Source organism: Trametes versicolor, assembly GCF_000271585.1.
Source record: "Trametes versicolor FP-101664 SS1 unplaced genomic scaffold TRAVEscaffold_1, whole genome shotgun sequence".
NCBI lineage: Eukaryota > Fungi > Basidiomycota > Agaricomycetes > Polyporales > Polyporaceae > Trametes > Trametes versicolor.
The window spans coordinates 2,029,335-2,046,945 of NW_007360321.1; the positions used below are offsets into that span (position 1 = coordinate 2,029,335).

General features: G+C 58.7%; 6 protein-coding genes across 6 annotated transcripts; 2 read left to right on the plus strand and 4 right to left on the minus strand.

Annotated features, from left to right (window-relative positions):
• The first annotated feature begins 168 nt into the window (after window positions 1–168).
• TRAVEDRAFT_139095 (uncharacterized protein) lies at window positions 169–2,143 on the plus strand. The gene is made up of 4 exons (XM_008034676.1): window positions 169–212; window positions 319–748; window positions 818–1,576; window positions 1,654–2,143. The coding sequence occupies exons 3-4, from the start codon at window positions 826–828 to the stop codon at window positions 2,019–2,021; spliced, it is 1,119 nt and encodes a 372-aa protein (XP_008032867.1). The 5' UTR covers window positions 169–212; window positions 319–748; window positions 818–825; the 3' UTR covers window positions 2,022–2,143.
• Window positions 2,144–2,584: 441 nt separating this feature from the next.
• TRAVEDRAFT_41788 (uncharacterized protein) lies at window positions 2,585–3,544 on the minus strand (the record flags this gene model as incomplete). The annotated part of the gene is made up of 1 exon (XM_008033955.1): window positions 2,585–3,544. The coding sequence occupies one exon, from the start codon at window positions 3,542–3,544 to the stop codon at window positions 2,585–2,587; it is 960 nt and encodes a 319-aa protein (XP_008032146.1).
• A 431-nt stretch (window positions 3,545–3,975) lies between these two features.
• On the minus strand, window positions 3,976–9,014 carry TRAVEDRAFT_139099 (P-loop containing nucleoside triphosphate hydrolase protein). The gene is made up of 13 exons (XM_008034677.1): window positions 8,718–9,014; window positions 8,588–8,660; window positions 8,369–8,531; window positions 8,143–8,316; window positions 7,653–8,090; window positions 7,508–7,591; window positions 5,847–7,450; window positions 5,481–5,789; window positions 5,077–5,424; window positions 4,811–5,019; window positions 4,697–4,752; window positions 4,453–4,636; window positions 3,976–4,392 (listed from the first exon to the last, which is right to left on the minus strand). The coding sequence occupies exons 1-13, from the start codon at window positions 8,939–8,941 to the stop codon at window positions 4,287–4,289; spliced, it is 3,972 nt and encodes a 1,323-aa protein (XP_008032868.1). The 5' UTR covers window positions 8,942–9,014; the 3' UTR covers window positions 3,976–4,286.
• A 1,273-nt stretch (window positions 9,015–10,287) lies between these two features.
• On the minus strand, window positions 10,288–14,358 carry TRAVEDRAFT_68194 (uncharacterized protein). Its single transcript, XM_008034678.1, has 6 exons — window positions 13,886–14,358; window positions 13,221–13,808; window positions 12,917–13,168; window positions 12,068–12,865; window positions 11,933–12,019; window positions 10,288–11,881 (listed from the first exon to the last, which is right to left on the minus strand). Exons 1-6 carry the CDS (start codon window positions 14,261–14,263, stop codon window positions 10,937–10,939), a joined length of 3,048 nt encoding a protein of 1,015 aa, XP_008032869.1. The 5' UTR covers window positions 14,264–14,358; the 3' UTR covers window positions 10,288–10,936.
• A 171-nt stretch (window positions 14,359–14,529) lies between these two features.
• TRAVEDRAFT_61994 (phosphoglycerate mutase-like protein) lies at window positions 14,530–15,816 on the minus strand. The gene is made up of 9 exons (XM_008034269.1): window positions 15,787–15,816; window positions 15,636–15,735; window positions 15,553–15,577; window positions 15,338–15,426; window positions 15,073–15,283; window positions 14,960–15,020; window positions 14,785–14,908; window positions 14,701–14,729; window positions 14,530–14,646 (listed from the first exon to the last, which is right to left on the minus strand). Exons 2-9 carry the CDS (start codon window positions 15,676–15,678, stop codon window positions 14,566–14,568), a joined length of 663 nt encoding a protein of 220 aa, XP_008032460.1. The 5' UTR covers window positions 15,679–15,735; window positions 15,787–15,816; the 3' UTR covers window positions 14,530–14,565.
• Window positions 15,817–16,613: 797 nt separating this feature from the next.
• Window positions 16,614–17,611, plus strand: TRAVEDRAFT_41792 (small GTPase rac1p; the record flags this gene model as incomplete). The annotated part of the gene is made up of 8 exons (XM_008033956.1): window positions 16,614–16,629; window positions 16,685–16,707; window positions 16,775–16,813; window positions 16,867–16,885; window positions 16,945–17,126; window positions 17,192–17,298; window positions 17,354–17,487; window positions 17,550–17,611. 8 exons carry the CDS (start codon window positions 16,614–16,616, stop codon window positions 17,609–17,611), a joined length of 582 nt encoding a protein of 193 aa, XP_008032147.1.

Consider the following 17,611-nt stretch of genomic DNA (forward strand, 5'->3'; position numbering starts at 1 on the left):
CCCCACCACTCGCCGGGAACGATCCTCTCCATTCACAGGACGGCACGCGCGGGAGTCTTGGGGAAGATCGGGTCCTGTAGAAGCCGCCGAACGCGGTTCCGCGAGCTGTTTTAGACGCAGAGACATTGCATCAGGCACCGACTCCTGACAATCAACGCCCCCGGGTTTCGCGCATTCTCATACGCCAGACACAAGCCCCCCTCCAGACCGAGGTATGTTCTAGCGTCCGCGGCGATCTGGCAGATGGCGCGCCGCGCGCGCCCATCGCGCAGCCAGTTCGATTCGGTCCCACACACTCTGACACGCTTTCCTACACAGGTCAACGCCACTATGCACTGTCCGGGCGGCGCGCACTCGCTCGCTGCGCGGAGGCAGCGGCTGCTCGTTTCCTCGGGGTTTGTATCCTAAACATGCACAACTGTGCTGCAAGACGAACGAAGGCTCTCCGACGCCGAGCGCTTGCTTTCCTCCGTGCCCATATCCGGTATGAGGCGGGACACACGTCCACGGCCTGCATCGCAATTAATGCTAGCCGAAGCGGCTGGTACGAACGATGCGGTCTTACGTTGGGCGCGCGCGGCGTGCCCTAGCTATGTCGTAACCCGGGCTAGTTCTGTTCCTCGAGGACATCCTGTCGGCAACTTGGAGCGGCTGGTATAAAGTCTCCGGCCTCACGGAACCATCGCGCGCGCAAGCTCTATCCATCGGACCCTACCCCTCACGCCGGTGTCCCTCGTCCTGCCAAGATGTGAGTACATAAAGGAGCCGGCAGAGTCATGATCGTGTACGTCAACTGACCGCCGTCGACCCCCTATAGCACTCGTCATGCCGAACGTACCGCTCGAGCTCTCGGACTACATCATCGATTTCCTCCACAAGGACGCTCGAACCCTCGCTGTGTGCGCCCGGGTGTGTCGTGCGTGGACCCCGGCCTCTCGCTTTCACCTGTTCCGTTCTATCGTGTTGCAGAACCATAACTTCACGTCCTCCTTCCAACGGCTCCTCAAGACCACCCCAGACCTCGGGTGCTACGTCCGCGAGCTGACTGTCGCCAGGTTCGTCACGCCCTCGGCTGTGTTCCGCCCTGCCAAGCCCGCGCCCTCCGTCGAGGATGCCCTTCCCCACGTTCTCGCCCACCTCCCGCACCTCCGCTCCCTCACCCTCGCACACATCGACCTCAAGAGCGTCACGGAGCTCAGTGCGCTCCACCATCCCTCCCTCACCAAAGCCACATTTTCCTTCTGCCAGTTCGCCGACTTCGCAGACCTCGTCGACCTCGTCAGCTCCTTTCCCAGCCTCGCCAAGCTCTCCATAGCCGGCCTCACCTGGAAGGAGGAGCTCCGCGTGCCGGAAGCGAGGCCATTGCCCACGCTTCGAACGCTCGCTCTTGGACGCGAACTGGACGCCGAGCGGCTCTTCGAGTGGCTCGTCGCCACTGGGCTGCACACGTCCATCACGAGCCTCGCCGTCCGCTGCGCATCGGAGCGCGACACCGATCTCGTCGGACCCTTCATCACGCTCGCCGGACCCGCGCTGCACTCGCTCGACCTCGACTGGAGCTTCTCCGGGGACAAAAGTACGTCCTATCTGTTTCAGCGCGCTCCGGGCGCGCCATCCGTGATATCAGTGGTTCTGACAGGTCCCTTCTCGCAGCCATTGCACTGCCACATACGGTGTCTCTTGCAGCGTGTACCGCGCTCGAGGGCCTCCGGCTCCAGTTCCCGGTGCACTACAGCGCGAGCTTGCCGTGGATCGTCTCCCTGCTTGAGACGCTTGAGGCGCCCACCTTGCGCGCGCTCGCGCTCGACATCCGCCTCCTCGGCGGGCTCGCGTCCCTCGACTGGGACGGGCTGAACGGTGTACTTGCGGGGCCGGCGTACGCCACCCTCGGTGCGCTCGATGTGGGGGTCAATCTGTGGCCGGGCGTGCACAGAGACATGGCGGAGGTCGAGGGCATCGTGCGTGAGCGCCTCGCGCCGTTTGGGAAGAGGGGCGGTGTCCTTCGGTGCTCAAAGATCTAAGGTTCGGGTCGTTTGTTGCATGCTTGCTAGTCGTATCTTTTAGTTTATCGTAGTTCCGCGCGGACGGCGCCCCTGGCGTCGTTGTGTCGCATATTGTACAAGGGATTGAGTGACAATCGCAGGGCCCACAACTTCTATTGTATTGAGATGCTCGGATGCTCGGAGACTCGGACATGATCCTCGAAGCTTGAGCGAGCGGTTTCGAAATCAAGCGCGAGGTAAGCGGGAGATATTCGATGTCATTCAGAAATAAGTGATACATGAGGGAAGATCAGGTCGTAGAAACTCTGTGGTCGTCGTGCTAGTGGTTTAGCATGGCGTATGGTAGTAAATGGAAGGTAATGGTAAATGGTAACCGGAAGACTAGGATGTGGGAAATAAAATATGATGCGTAGTGTGAAAGGCGCGTAGTATGAATAAGTACGGTGTAATGGAGATGCGGAGAAGTGTCTCATCGGACGACTTGGAACTGGCCAAGTTCCAACTCGCCCTCAGAGCGAGCGAGTCCAAGGCAGGAAGAGGAGCCGGCGTGGCCATCGCCGAATCCCCTTCCTGCCCTGCACTCACTCTTCCACCTCGAACACCTCAAGAGCCGAAAACCTGTTCTGAGATGCTACGCTACGTGCGGTGGTCTGCGTAGAAGAAGGTGCCGCTATGGATGAGCGGCGAGGCGATGGAGCAAGGGAAGTCGGCGCGGGGGACGCGGCCAATCTGCCTGAGATGGGCCGGTGCGACGTGCGCGAGGTCGCGAAGACGGACAGGGACCGAGAGCGCGAGGCTCTCGCGGAAGGTGGCGCTTGAACCCTCGGTGGTCGTCGACGTCGATGGTTTGTCCACGTATCCCACTCGCCGTCGTGTTCCTCGATTGCTGGGGCGAGTTCGACGGGAACGGTCGTGGGGTTGACGGTCGTCGGTGGCGGCAAGACAGACGTCGGCGCGACAGGTGGAGAGACCGTCTCTGAAGACTCGGCGAGGGTGAGGTACTCCAGATCTTCGCGACTGGCTGCGCAAGAAGAGGGAGCTGTCGGGGTCTCGTGTTGGAAAGGCGTGTTGGCGTCTGCGGAGCCAGCGAACAAGCCCGCCAATTCGACATCCGACGTGATCATGGTGCCGTGGTAGGTGGCTCCCGAGAAGTCGATGACGGTATGGCGTATCTTCTCGGGGCCACCGGCGTGCATGAAGGGTGTGTCGTCGTCGCCGGGAGCTAGTGACAAGGCTCTCAGACGCCATATGATGCCAGAGAAGACAAGTGTAGTCGTGAATACAGCGAGGAGCAAAGCGAGCGAGGCGCCGAAGTACTGGGTAGACGTTCCGGCTGGTAGGGTGGGCACCACATGGGAAGGCGGCAGGCGGAAGACGGGTGTGCTAGTGGTGATCCCTGGGAGTGTGCCGATGGTTGCCGTGCGGTCGCCCAAGCTGGCCCAGATTGTGTTGCCAATGGTGAGGATGCGAGAGTAGTAGAGCGGTGCGGCGCGCAAGGCGCCGAAGACGGAGAGGAAGAGTGAGACAAGCGTCGTGAACATGGTTGTCGTGATGTCGCAGTGTCTCGTGGTGGTTATCGCAGAGGGGAGGATGGGTTCAAGTGGCGGACGGAGAGCAAGCAAGGCCGCTTATATATCCATCGGACGCGATCGCATTTGAACCTTAATTTGTTAGAACAAAGCTCACGTGCGCACGCGACCGCGTTGTTTGGACTTCAACATCACCGAATGCGGAACACTGATTGCCTAAACCAGACAGAGCACCGATCCCGTCCCCGTTCAGTAGACTCGTGGCGTTGGGCGCTTGTTATGCTCTGTGCAGTGTGTGCTGCCAGTGCTATGATTAAGCCTGGCTGTCGCGCCGTCGTTGTCTTAAAGCACGTCGGGCCGCCCATCTTTCCGTGCGACCCTCGGACGGCGGCATCGACAGCGGTGGTGGGCGTATTCACGCCCGACTGGACCTTCTCGTTCTACGCATAATTCCAGAGTGGGGCATCTCAGACATGGCAGGTATCGGTGCGTGTCTATCCGAATCCTCGTGATTTCGAAGCCATAGTCCAACGACGTGGGAGGTATAAATTGAGTGGTAGCCGTGAGGCATGCAAAGTATTAAAAGCGGTGATAAAGGAGCGGGGAGTGTTAAAGACAGTGAACATGATCGAGCGGAGGGGTGTAGACGAGCACGGATCCCAGAATTCGCACCAGGGAGCCGCCATTCAACATCCCGAGGAGAGGGCGTGGAACACGAGGGCGGCGGGCGGTTTGGGATGTGCGTCCGTGAAGACTAACCGTGGGCTTGCAGCTGCACATACTCGGCGTACGCGCCCTTGAGAGCAAGCAGCTCCTCGTGCGTGCCAGATTCGGCGACGACACCGTCCTTGATGAAGCAACTGTGGATTCATATGCATCAGCAGTTGATGAGAGGGGTGGAGAGTCCACAGCGTGCTCACATGCAATCAGCGTTCTGGATCGTGGACAGACGGTGGGCGATGGCGATGGTCGTACGCCCTTTGGCAGCCACGTCGAGCGCGTCCTGCACGACCTTCTCGGAGTTGGAGTCGAGGGCGGACGTGGCTTCGTCCAGCAGCAGCACCTTCGGGTTGCGCAACAGCGCACGGGCGATGGCGATACGTTCTGCGCAAGGGGTTAGAACCGGTTGGAGGCAAGAAGCAACTCCCAATTATATATGCTCACGTTTCTGACCACCAGACAGTTGCGAACCCTTCCCACCGACCTCGGTGTCAAAGCCGCTGTGGATTGGAGCTTTAGTGAGCGACCGCCACTCTCAGCGCGACAATTGCCACTCACTCGGGCAGCGATTGGATGAAGTCGAGGATGTTCGCGTTGCGACACGCCGTCTCGAGTTCCTCTTGGGTGACCTCCGCTTCGGGCTTCGTGGCACCCAACAGGATGTTGAAGCGGACGGAACCGGCGTACAGGTTCGGCTCTTGCGACACCAAAGCGATGTTCTTACGGTACTCGGAGACGTTCAACTCCGTGACGCGCTGACCGTCGAGCTGTAACGGCATAAGGTTAGGACATACGCACTGCATACAGCCGTGGGGAGTGCGTACGTAGATAGCGCCAGACAGCGGATCATAGAACCGCTCGATGAGCTGGACAGTCGTGCTCTTACCGCAACCACTAGCTCCAACGAGAGCGACGTAGGTTCCAGGCTCGACCGTGATGTTGAGGCCGCGGAGGACACGGGCGTCGGGACGAGTAGGGTAGCGGAAGTGGACGTCCTCGAAGCGGATCTGACCTTGGACTTCCTTCGGGACGATACCCTCCTTGGACTCTGCGTCGATCTTGGGTCTAGAGTCGAGCAGCTTCAGGAAATCGAGCGCAGCATTCTTCGCGCTCGCGACATCGGGCAGCACAGCGAAGACACCGCCAACTTGCATCGCAGAGAACGTCGTGCCCTGCAAGAGGTACAGTCAGCCCAGGGACATGACCAGGAGAAGGGTGTATGACGAACCATGAGACCGACGAAGAACTGGAACGTAGTGCGCTTTCCATCGGCGACGAGCTGGGAGCCGTACCAGAACACGAGGGCGATGACCCAGTACGACAGGACCTGCGTGATGGAAAAGAGCGCGTTGGAGTAGATCGCTACCCTCTTGGTGCGCTGGTACGGCTCCTCGAGAGACCGGCTGTAGTCCTGCCAGCACTCCTCCTCACGGGTGAGAGATGCGACGGTGCGGATCGCGCTAGCAGCCTCACACGCTAGCTGAGAGGATAACTCATGCGACTTCTTGTTTCGTGCGTCGTTCTGGACGATAACACGCTGCGAGGCCCGAGGCGGTCAGAATACTCCAAACGCCGAAGACGCGACGTCACATACCAGGCGGACGTAGCCGGCAGAGAGCATGATAGGCGTGCACGCAATACCAACGAGACCGAGCTGCCAGGCGAAGATCAAACCGAGGACCGCGCCGATGACGAGCGTCGCAAGACTCTGCACGATGATCGTGGCAGTCACGCCAGCGAAGGTCTGGACCTTCCTCGCGTTCTCCGTCAGAGACGCCGTGAGCTGACCGGTGTTGTTCTCGTCCTTGTCGAAGAACTCCACGTCCTGGCGGAGGATGGCACGGAACGCAAGACCGCGAAGACGCGACGCGAGCAGCGTTGAGGTGATGCCGTAGTAGGTGTGCTGGATGGCGTTGATGACCATGGCCGCGAGAGCGATGATGAAGAACCAGAGCGCGGTCCGATCACCATCGTGGCGGCGCTGTCCGTTCGTGGTGTCGGAGAACGCGTTGATCCCCAGCGCGAAGACGACGCCCATAGCGGGGTATGCGCCGCCGTTTCCGATCGCGGCGATAGTAGCAAACAGGTATTGCTGCCAGACGTCGCGGTTGATGTAGGCCAGTCGCCTGATGACGAAGGAGAACGAGCGGTTCTCCTTCTCACCTGACTTCTCGGTCTTGGTGGCGGCCTCGCTCGCTAGGGACATCTCAGTTTTCTCGCGCTGAAGAGACGGCACCTCCGACGGGGCCTGCTTTTCCCATGCTTTCTCGATGTCGTGTAACGCGATCGCGTCGCCCTCCGCAAGCTCCACAGCACGCTTCTCCTCGCCTTCCCGCAGTTTCTGGGCCTCAACGAGGCGAACATACGTCCCGTCCTCGGCCTGCATGAGTTCCGCATGAGTACCCGACTCAACGACAACACCGTTCGCCATGACGTGGATGTGGTCGGCGTCCCTGATCGTAGACAAACGGTGGGCAATAACAATCGTCGTGCGTCCTTCGGCGGCCTTCTCAAGCGCGTTCTGCACGACGCCCTCGCTCTGAGTGTCCAGCGCAGAAGTCGCCTCGTCGAGTAAAAGTATGCGCGGGTCCGAGACGATAGCGCGCGCAATCGCAATCCGCTGCTTCTGACCGCCAGACAGGAGGAAACCGCGCTCTCCGACCACGGTGTCGTAGGCAGAGGGAAGCTCGGAGACGAATTTGTCCGCGTTGGCCATGACACAGGCGTCCTTGATGAGGCGGAACTTCTCTTCCTCCGTAGCGTTTTCGTACTGGGTACCGATGAGACCGTGCGCGACATTCGCCTTGATCGTGGTCGAGAAAAGGGCGGGCTCCTGTGAGACGAGGCCGATCTGTGAGCGTAGCCACTTGAGGTTGAGCTCCTTGACGTCGAAGCCGTCGACCTTCACGCTACCGCTAAGCGGGTCGTAGAACCGCTCGATGAGGGAGATGATCGTGGACTTGCCAGAGCCGGACGAGCCAACAAGCGCGGACGTCTTGCCTACCGGGAACGTGATAGAGAAGTTCTTGAGGACGGTAACATCCGGGCGGGAGGGGTAGTTGAAGTCGACGTTCTCGAACGAGATCTCCCCAGCGCATTGTGCAGGCTTCTTTCCCTCCGTGGAAGCGGAATCAATGAGGGGAACACGCTCAATGGTAGCGAAAAGCTTAGCAGCGGCACCGCTAGCTTGCACGATTGCTGTAACGAGTCCACGTCAGTACTGAAAGGTCCATGACATTTCAGAAAATCCCGAACCCTGTGCTTCCGGCGCGAGCAATCCAAGAGAGAGAGAACCGATCAGAATGGAGAGGATGACGCTAACGACATCTCCTGCGTTGGCTGGGTACCGAGATATTTTTATCAGCGGATGGTAAATGTGCTAGTACCACAGCAGGCCTACCTTCACCGTGGTTGATGAGCGTCGTGCCAAAGTTGAAGGCCAGCGCATACGCGGCATACATGAGGAATGTCCAGAAGGAGAGGTAGGCACCCGACCACATCGCCGTCTGTATTTCCACGAGACGGCTCTTCTGCACATGCCCGTCGTACAAATTCGACAAAACGGACTGGATGCCAAACGCCTGGGCGGTACGGACGGTCGAGATGACTTCCTCGGCGAGGCTGCCGCTCTCGGCACCATACTGGAGCGACGTCATGGCGTACTTGGCGATGAACTTGCCAAATAGCGAGGTGGCAATGATCGTGCACGGGAGGATAGATGTCATCGCCAGAGCCAGGCGCCATGAGCGGACGTACGCGACCACGTAGCCCGCGACGAACGAAGACAAGTAGCTGACGGTAAGAGCGACTTTTTCCGAAATTCCTTGCTGAATCAGGTCTACAGAAGCGGTCAATCGAATCCATGAGGGCGCTGGGATTTGATGACGCACGGGTGTCCCCTTGTATGCGGGTGGTGATCTCGCCCGCCCCGACGTTGTCAAAATACGCCAAATCCTGCCGGAGTACAGCGCGGAAGTAACGCTCGCGGATGCGCTTTGCGTTAACTTCGCCGGTGTAGACCCATGTGATCATGTAGATGTACGTGCATACGAACATGCCGATCCCTACGGACAAACAAGTGAGCATACATAGACCCATGATTCTTGCACAACATACCGATGTAAACCAAGTACGACGCGTTGAGTGCAGCTGAATGCTTGAATGCAGCTACAACTTGAGCGTCCAGCGCACTCTGGTCCTGCGGATCCGCGGCCGCAGCAGCCGTTGCGAAGTTTACGAAGTCCTGCGTCAGACGTCCGAAGAGGAAACTCATGAGGGGCTGCATAAAAACGAAATAAGTATGATGTTTGTGTTATGTGGTACGTTTGAACATACCTGAGCGGCACCCGCACATGCTGCAGCGATTAATCCGATATAATCGAGCAATATTTCCGTACGGGTGGAGTACCTGAAAATGATATGTTAGAAGCTGTCTGATCGCCCTGCTCCAAAATAAAAATCAAACCTGAAAAGCTGCAGGAATGACACAGGCTTGATCTCCTCGACTACGGGGGCAGTCGGAGCTACTGGTGGTTCCGCGGTGGTCTGTACTACTGCATCGTTGCCAGGAGGGGCTAGTGGCTGCTCAGATAGTTCCGGGTGTGACGTGTCGACTGGGGCGGAGGTTGCTGCAAGTACTACATCCGTAAGTACTACGTCGGTGGGGTGCTGAGTAGAGTTGGCAGTCATCGCGTTGAGACGTCTGGGAGCTGAGCTGTGCTAGGGCGGATAAGGAGGGACAAGGAGCGGGAGAGCAGAAAACACGGAGGACAGATGGGATGCTGTGTGTGCTAGTACGAAAGATGCTATATACTGCTCGTTCCCGCGGCTCCAATACATTCCTCGGTCGAGTCAAAGCGCCGCCTGTGAGTGATCTTCGTCGGTGCCGGCTCGGCATGGACGCCCACGCACTGAAGGAGTACCACCATCCTGGGAAGTGTGGCTGCACACGCACGGATGCTCGAGTCCTCGACGACATCCCTCAAAGCATCAAGGCCTCACCACAATATTTGAGCACAAGAACGAAGACGAACATACGTGTATACGACCGTCCTCTTCAAATTCAAGTTTTTGACGACGCGCCGGTGGCGTCGGAGGTTGTGATGGGAGTCGGGACACACAAGCGCCCCTAACTCGGGTACGCGCGTCTGTCCGGCAACGTGTCCGCCAAGACACGACCCGTTTCTACCCGCGGGCGCTCTCATACCCGTCCTCCAGTAAGAGGGCTCCCAGCTAAATGTTCCATCCCACGACGGGGTCTACAGGGCGATACTTGCGACATAGCTCCACCCAATCTCCATTCTCAGTCCAGTATACTTACTGCTAAAAATGAACGCTGCAGTGGTCCTTCACAGAACTCGAGTCCGATCGTCCTCGGAATCCTGCTGGTACGTTCGAGTTAACCCAAACGGTCCGGCGCTGTGAGTAGGTTAGTCGGTTGTACCTACTTACTATCTTGCATTCGGGCGTATCCGTTGGGCCCAGTTGTTTGATTATATGCACACCTCAGGTGTAATTTGCGCAACCATGATGGCCTCACGATTTTTCGGGCGCGGTCGGACCACCATGCGCTGCGGCCCAGCGAATGTTTGACAATTTAAAGGACGCCCGTCCGAATGGGTACTATATGATACAGCTCCGACAACCGCTGACAACGCTGCGGTCCATAAAGTCAGTGGGCGGGCGCATGTCGCAGGGATGGTGATGTTTCGCGGTGGTACCACGGCTGGATGGTACCATCCGTTTCATCTACGGACGCCAGGCCGGGTATATAGCAAGGACTCCCCTGCTGGATGTGCTGCGACTCTCTGGACGTCCCTGCCATGATGAGCTTCCAGAATGCCTTCCGAGCGCCTAAATGTGCGCACTCACCTGGAGGTATGTACAAGGTGCGGGAACACCGTACCCTAGTTACAAATGTTCCATTACAGCTCGCCTCGACGAAGGAACGCTGAACTCACTGATCATCCATCGCTAGTGGTGGCATTGTAGGCAGCTGGTGCGGCGGCCTCACATAGACGGTCAGACAAGCAGTTCTCGCCAACATCAAAAGCTTCAATTACGCAACAACAACAGTACTGTGTAGACTAGCAGGGCGTCCGTAGCAGGCATGGGTGGTGGTGTACGAGCGGCAGGCGGGTATAGGAATGCAGCGGGTAACATAGGGAAGAGGATCGTGCGGAGAGAGGGGTCGAGGAGTAGTGGGTAGGGAGGCCGGGCCAGCATCTGGAGTCGAAAGAAGGGGGTATGAGGAGGAGGAAGAGGCGGAAACGTATTACCCTGTAGTGGTGCGTATTGTGTGTTGAGTTCGTGCGGCGATCGTCCCGTAGACAGCGGCGCAGGTTCCTTCAAGGAGGCGAAGCGAAGATAGCCGGCGCGCGTAGGTGTGGCTTCCGCGCGGGCGCCACGAGGCTCCTGGTATCGTCCATCATGCGTCCTCCTTGGCCTTCAGTTGCTCCTGCGCGTGCTCGAGGTCTTCTTTCAATCTGCAAGGGAAAACGCGTGGAAAGGAAAGGAGCGTGGCATGAGTATTAAGTCAACGTCCGAGCGGGAATAATAAGATAGATGGGGAATGAGCGTTGGCGGCACCGGATATAGTAATATACGAACGGGAAAAGACGAACGAGCGGGAGGAGAGCGACCGAGTCGATAAGCAATAATAGAATGATGAAACGAAGGCAATAATCAAAAGAGTCCATAGATCACGGCCAGCGTGAAAATCGCTCCGAGAAAGCTCTTGAAACCGAAAACCTTGACATACCGTGTGATTTGGTCCTGGTTCTCCTCTTGATCTTGTTCGAGGTACTGAATTTCCATCATCTTGCGCGCCACCTCTTGCTGGAGATCGTCCGCCTTGACACGCGTGATCTCGAGCTCCTCCCTCATCGCGCGGATCGCCCGCTCGTGCTCGGCCTCGAGGTCGTGCATCTTCGCGTTGTGCGCCTCATGCAGCTTCTGCAGGTCGTCCCGAGACACGCTCGCGCTGCGCTGGTGCGCGGAGCCGTTGCTCTTTGAGGGCGTAGCAGGCCCCGAAGAAAGCGTGGCCTTCGCCGTGGCAAGCTCACCCTCGAGGTCAGACAGCCGCGTGAGCAGCTGCGACTTCTCCTTCGAGAGCGCGGAGACTTCCTCCTGGTGAGCAGCACGGAGCTTAGTGGCCTCCTCCGCGCGCGTCTTGGCGGCCTCCTCGAGCTCCTTCACGTGGTTGTCCGCCATTTCCCCGAGCGAGCCCTTCGTGGCGAGGAACATCTCGTTGAGCGACGCGTGGTCCTCGCGGAGGTTGGCCAGGTCGCGGCTGAGATGCGCGATAACCTCGTCCTTGTCAGACTTGTCCATGGACGCCACGAGCGTCCGTGCCTCCTCGAGCTGCGCCTTAGTCGACTCCAGCTCCTGGTTGACGGCAGCGACAGCAGACTTCGCCTTTGCGAGGTCCTCCTGGGTAGCCTTCAACTCAAGACCTTGGTTCGCCAGCTGCTTCTCGAGCGCTTTGACTTGGTCCTCAAGCGCAGCCTGGTGCTCAGCCTGGAGCTCACCGATGGTGTGCTGGTGAGCGACACGAAGCTGCTCAATGGCGGCCTGAGATTCAGCACGAAGCTTCTGGAGATCCTGGCTGTGAACGTCGCCGGCCTCGTTCTGCGCAGGGTTAGCATCCGTAGTGAGACGCAAATACATCCATGGTCTGACCTTTGCACGTTCGAATGCCTCTTGAAGGAGTTGATCGTGCTCAGCCTTGACAGCGTCGATCTTCTCATTGTACTTTGCCTCTTGGCTCTGCGATAATGTAAGTACGGGTGTTGCGAAGTGATAGAGAGCACATACCTCTAGCTCAGCGGTGATCCTTGCGATGTCCTCCGACAGCTTCGCCTCAGCCTCCAGACGGACCTTCTCAGCTTCCGCAAGTTGGCCTTGATGCGTCTCAGCTGTGGCGGCAGCATCCGCCTTCGCTTGCTCGTTTGCCGCGATGGCCTGAGCCAACTCGGATTCCAGAGCACTGAGCTTCGTCTGCAGCTCAGCGTACTCCGCCGCAGCCTTCTCGAGCTGTTCTGAATGAGCCTTCGAGGTCTCCTCGCACTGGGAAGTAAACGCGGCCTCCTTGGCCTGGGCTTCTTCGAGAGCCTGCTGAGCGGCGGCGACAGACTTCGCGAGTTCCTCCTCAAGCGACTGGAGACGCGCGAGCGCCTTCGAGTGCTCGTCCCCTGAAGACTCCTGGTCGTCCTTCAGCTCCAGGATCTCCACCTCGAGCTCCGAGACCTTGTTCGCCTTCTCCTCATTCTCGCGCTTCAGCTCGTCGATTTCAGAGAGAAGCGTGTCGACGCGGGAGCTCTTCTCCTCGAGCGCCTGGATCTTCGCCTCCGCAGCCGCGAGAGCCTGGTCCTGCTCAGCCTTGAGCGCGTCTGTCTCCGTCTTGATGGCTTCGAGGTCAGCCTTCGCCTGCAGGAGCGCGGCGTGCTCGGCCTCCGCCGCCGCAGCGGCCGCCGCAGAAGCGTCGCCCGAGGCACGGATGGCCTCGAGGTTCTCCTTCGCCGCGGTGACCTCTGCCTGGAGTACGTCAAGCTGCGCCTGCAGAGAAGCGACAAGCTCCGCCTGAGCGGCATTGGCGGCCTTCGATGCCTCGAGCTGTGCACGTACTGTCAACGGCGCGCCCTCCGTTACGTCAAATATGCTTACCTCTGCACGGACAGCCTCAATTTGTGCGGAATCACCGGACTGCTCGGACTGGAGCTGCTCCAGAGTCGCACGGATCGCGGCGAGCTCCTCCTCTGCCTTCGCCTTAGCGGCCTCAAGCTCGGCTATGGCAGACGCCTTGGCCTCGACGTCCTCCTGGGCCGCTTGGAGGGAAGCCTTCAGGGTCTCCACTTCACTCTCAAGGCCGGAAATGGCCTCCGTCTTGGAGCTGAGCGCAGTGTTGGCACCATCGAGCTGTACCGAAGGCTTGAATAGACTGTGTGTGATTAGCAAGTAGAGAACATACCTTGCTCTGGAGCTCCGTGACCGCCTTGCTGTCGTCCCGAACTTCCTTAATGGATGAAATGGACTGACTTCCAGGTGTCCTCGTAGCCCGAGTAGAAGCCGTGCTCGGAGGCCTGGCAGTGCCAGGAGCGGCGGCACCAGGCCTGACAGTGCCAGAAACCGTCCGCTTCACGCCCTCGGAGACCGAGGCGCGCGGACGAGCAGTCGTCGAAGACTTGAGCCCAGTGGTGGAATCGGGAGTAGCAGTGGCGGTACGAGCAGGTGGGGGCTTGGCTGAGGTGGAGGATGCCAGCGGTGTTCTGCCGGCAGCAATACCAGCGGTCGGCGCCCTGGGAGCGATAGACTGACGTCTCACCGGGGCCGTCGCGGGGGGCGCGACAGCGCTCGAGTTCTGTCTCGACGGGGGCGGGGGCATGGCTTTCGACGCGGCAGCAGCGGAGGACTTTGCAGGGGGCGCGCCAGCACTGACGCTCTTCTTGAGTGCGGTGGTCGCAGACGGTGTCCTGGCAGGCGCGGCAGTAGCAGTGGTCTTCGCTGCGGTGGGTGCAGCCTTGACCGCGCCAGACCCAAACGTGCCCGAGTTGATGATCTGTGCGTGGCGTTCATAGATTGAGCATGCCTGGCGCAGGCGGGTTTCATCGAGGCGCGCCCGGAGATGACACGTACCTTCTTCACCAGCGGCGTCGGCGGACCCGCTGCAGGCTTCCCGGCCGGGGGCTTGAAGTTGATGGAGGGCTTTGCTTTAATCTTCCGCGGGGAGGTGGGGGGAGACGCGGCCGGTTTCGCGTCCTCGATAGGCATGTCGGCGGCAGCAGCAGGCTCGGCGTCCTTCTCCCCATTCGTGGCAACCTCAGCGGGCTTTTCCTCCGTCACGCTCTCCGCAGGGCCGCTTTCCGAAGCTGCGTCGACCACGTCAGAGGCCTCGTGTTCTCCGTCCGTCTCAGGGTGGGTCGCCTCCACCGCGCCGGATCCTTCGGACAGCACCTCGTCCTCCTGGGGCTGAGGCTCGTGTACGGGGACCTCTTGAGGTGCGACGTCGGCCATTAGGGTAGTTCAGTAAGAGTAGAGAAGAAGAAACTGTGCAGGAAGCACAGTGCGCAGAGTGGGATCACCACAGGATGGGAGTTTGTGATAGACCCGGGGCGGGCAAGCAAACAATAACACAAGTTTACAGGCGCGTATACCCCGACGCGTCCGCCCTGCCGGCTCTGGCGCGGACCACTCATCCCGTCCCACCGTACGATATCCGACCGCTCTTTGTTCATTGTTTAACACACAAAACCGTACAACATTCGTCTCTGGATACATCTCAGGTATAACGCATCTACTAGCCAACACGACATCTATTATTGGGGCTTCGCGTACAAGTTGAGCGCGTTGAGCGCGGGCTCTGCAAGGTTGTTGTGGTTATATCCGAGGATAGCAATCTAGTGAAGTAGCATTTAGAGTCTATCTGAAGTGTTTTGTAACTTAGCACTTACACCAGCAGGCTCCACGTTGAAGTGCGTCCCTAATCGAGTTTCTGTGAGAATGACACGACTTTTGCGCAGCGTCGGTCGACTCACCAAGAGACAGCGGGAAGTTGATCCAGCGCGAAATAAAGACGCGGTTGAAATGGCCATGAGCAACAATCACTACGTCGCGAGAGCCCTTGCCCTCCTCCTTCCATGCGCGGTGATGCTCGCGGACCTGTCGATCATTAACGCATTGCGGCGACTGCTATGAGGGGCCTGGCCTAACCTTGCCGATGACGGTATCAACGCGGTGGCACATCTCCTCAGTGCTTTCGCCTCCAGGGCAACTGGCAAGCGTTTCAGATTGACGACGCAATGCGATCGCAGCATGACACTCACCCGTCCTTCCAGATAGTCCAGGTCGGGTTCCGTTCTTTGATCTCTGCAGGGCGGAGGCCTTCGTACTCTCCGTAGTCCCACTCCCTCACTTCTTCCGTGTTGACATGATGTGGGATTTCCGGGAGATGATCGAAGAGCAGGTGGAACGTTCTGTGAGCACGGATCCTAGGCGACACGAACACTGTGCAAATGTTCTTGGGGTCGATGATCTCTAAGTTACGACTTGTGAGTTGATGATTAACGTCATATGCTCGTGAGTACTAACTTCCTTCGCCAACTAGGACACGAGCGCCTTCAGCAGCTTCCCGTTCACCCTCAGCAGTGAGAGGAATGTCCGTACGGCCGGTCTGATGAGATCGGTCGCGTCAGTGCCACATACATATGGCAAGGTTCCACAGCGCGACGTACGTGACGACTGTCAAGAGCGGTGTATCAGTTAGACAGGAACATGACGCGTATCTTTGCGTGCGACAAACTCACCCGTTGAGTGACCACTCCGTCTGTCCTGGAGCACCCTCCGGGTGAGTACATCAGATGATTGTGGAGGCAACGCGACTCCATACCATGACGGATGAGGAAGAGGCGGGGCATAGGCCGTTCAAACATGGTGAAAGTTGAGCAGATGGTGGAGGAGTTCAGCGATCGACGCGCTGGGCAGTCGGCCTAATAACTAGCTATTAGTAGACTGGTTGACCGTCGATGTCATTGGCTCACAGCACATTGACGCCTCTGCCATAGTCCGGCGTACGTGCGAACACGAGCGAAGTGGTTCCTGCGGCCGGCCACATATCTTTATCCTTAGCAGGACGCGTCCGACGAGAGCAGCAGCCTCCATCTTGATAACAGCATCGCGTACGAACATACGGAGAATGCATCATGCGTTCGTCCATCGATGCGCTCGGGCGCCGGGGCAGACCAAGCCGTTGTGGAGTGGCGTTGAGGACGCAGTGGCTCTCACATGAGACTCTCGAGCGCGATATGCATCAGCCGGGAAGGTAGGGTCCGGGCGCAGGAACGTCCGATGGAAGCGTCTTGTCCTGCGGGCGTAGACGCGTTCAAATTGGGCGGTGTGTGTGTGCTTCGCTTGACAGGCATCCTGCGCAGCGCAGGAAGGCCGATGTATATTTCTGGGGCGACTGCTCGTCGGCGACAGAGTGCGTGCACGAGAACACGAAGGAGGGACGGGATGTGGGGGCCCGCACGTGAGAGAGAGGACGATCATTTCGGATATGGTTACTTTGGCGTAGAACCAACATCGTAAAGACCATCAGTACAGCCTACAGCCAATCTTCCCTCCTGTCCTCTTCCTCCTCACTCTCCTACTCCACATTTCTTACGCCGGGCCTTCTTCCTCTTGTATCTCGCCAGGTAACGCACCCATCTCCCCCCTCGTCCCACACGGCCGGTTATCTCACCCGCGTTGCCATACCCGTCGTCACTGCCTGTCCGACCCTCGCCCTGCAACTCCCTCTTTCGCCCCTCCACCAAGATATCCCCCGCCACGAAACCAGAGTTCTCTTAGACGACTCTAAATACACAGAATGCAGGCCATTAAATGTGAGTCGCCCCTCCGCCGCCGCGCCCTGCGCCTCGTGTGCTGACACGCAGTCAGGTGTTGTTGTAGGAGATGGTGCTGTGGGAAAGGCGAGTACGCTCCCGAGTGAAGCAACGAGGCCCCCAGCTCACCATTCGACGACCGTAGACCTGTCTTCTCATCTCATACACCACCAATGCCTTCCCCGTACGTGCTTCTGCTGCTCACTCGAGCGCCTTGTTGACCCCGCCTGTGATTAGGGAGAGTATATCCCCACTGGTGAGTACACACGCTGTCCGGAAGATATCGGGCACGGCTGTAACGGACTCCCACCACAGTATTCGATAACTACTCGGCAAATGTCATGGTCGATGGCAAGACCATTTCCCTCGGTCTCTGGGATACGGCTGGTCAGGAGGATTACGACCGTCTCCGCCCGCTGTCCTACCCCCAGACGGACGTGTTCCTCATCTGCTTCTCCCTCGTCAGTCCCCCCAGTTTCGAGAACGTCCGGACCAAGGTACGTGGCGTGCACAGGCCAACACCGGGTATTTGATCCTGACCGCTCGCTCTGATTGTTTCAAGTGGTATCCCGAGATTTCGCACCACGCGCCCTCAACGTCCATAGTCTTGGTAGGGACGAAGCTGGATTTGCGCGAGGACCCTGCGACGATTGAGAAGCTGAGGGACCGGTATGTGCTTCCATTTTATCGCGTGATGGGGGCTAGACTCACAGTGTGATGACAGTCGGATGGCGCCCATTCAATACTCTCAGGGCGTCCAGATGTCGCGCGACATCGGTGCCGTCAAGTACTTGGAGTGCTCTGCCCTTACCCAGAAAGGTCTCAAGACCGTCTTTGACGAGGCTATCCGCGCAGTCCGTGAGTACCTGTGTAATCCAACTATCGATGCCTCCAGCCCTGATTGCATGTCCGCATTGCAGTGAACCCCCCTCCGCAACCCACCAAGAAGGGGAGCAAGGGCTCCAAGTGCATCATCGCTTGA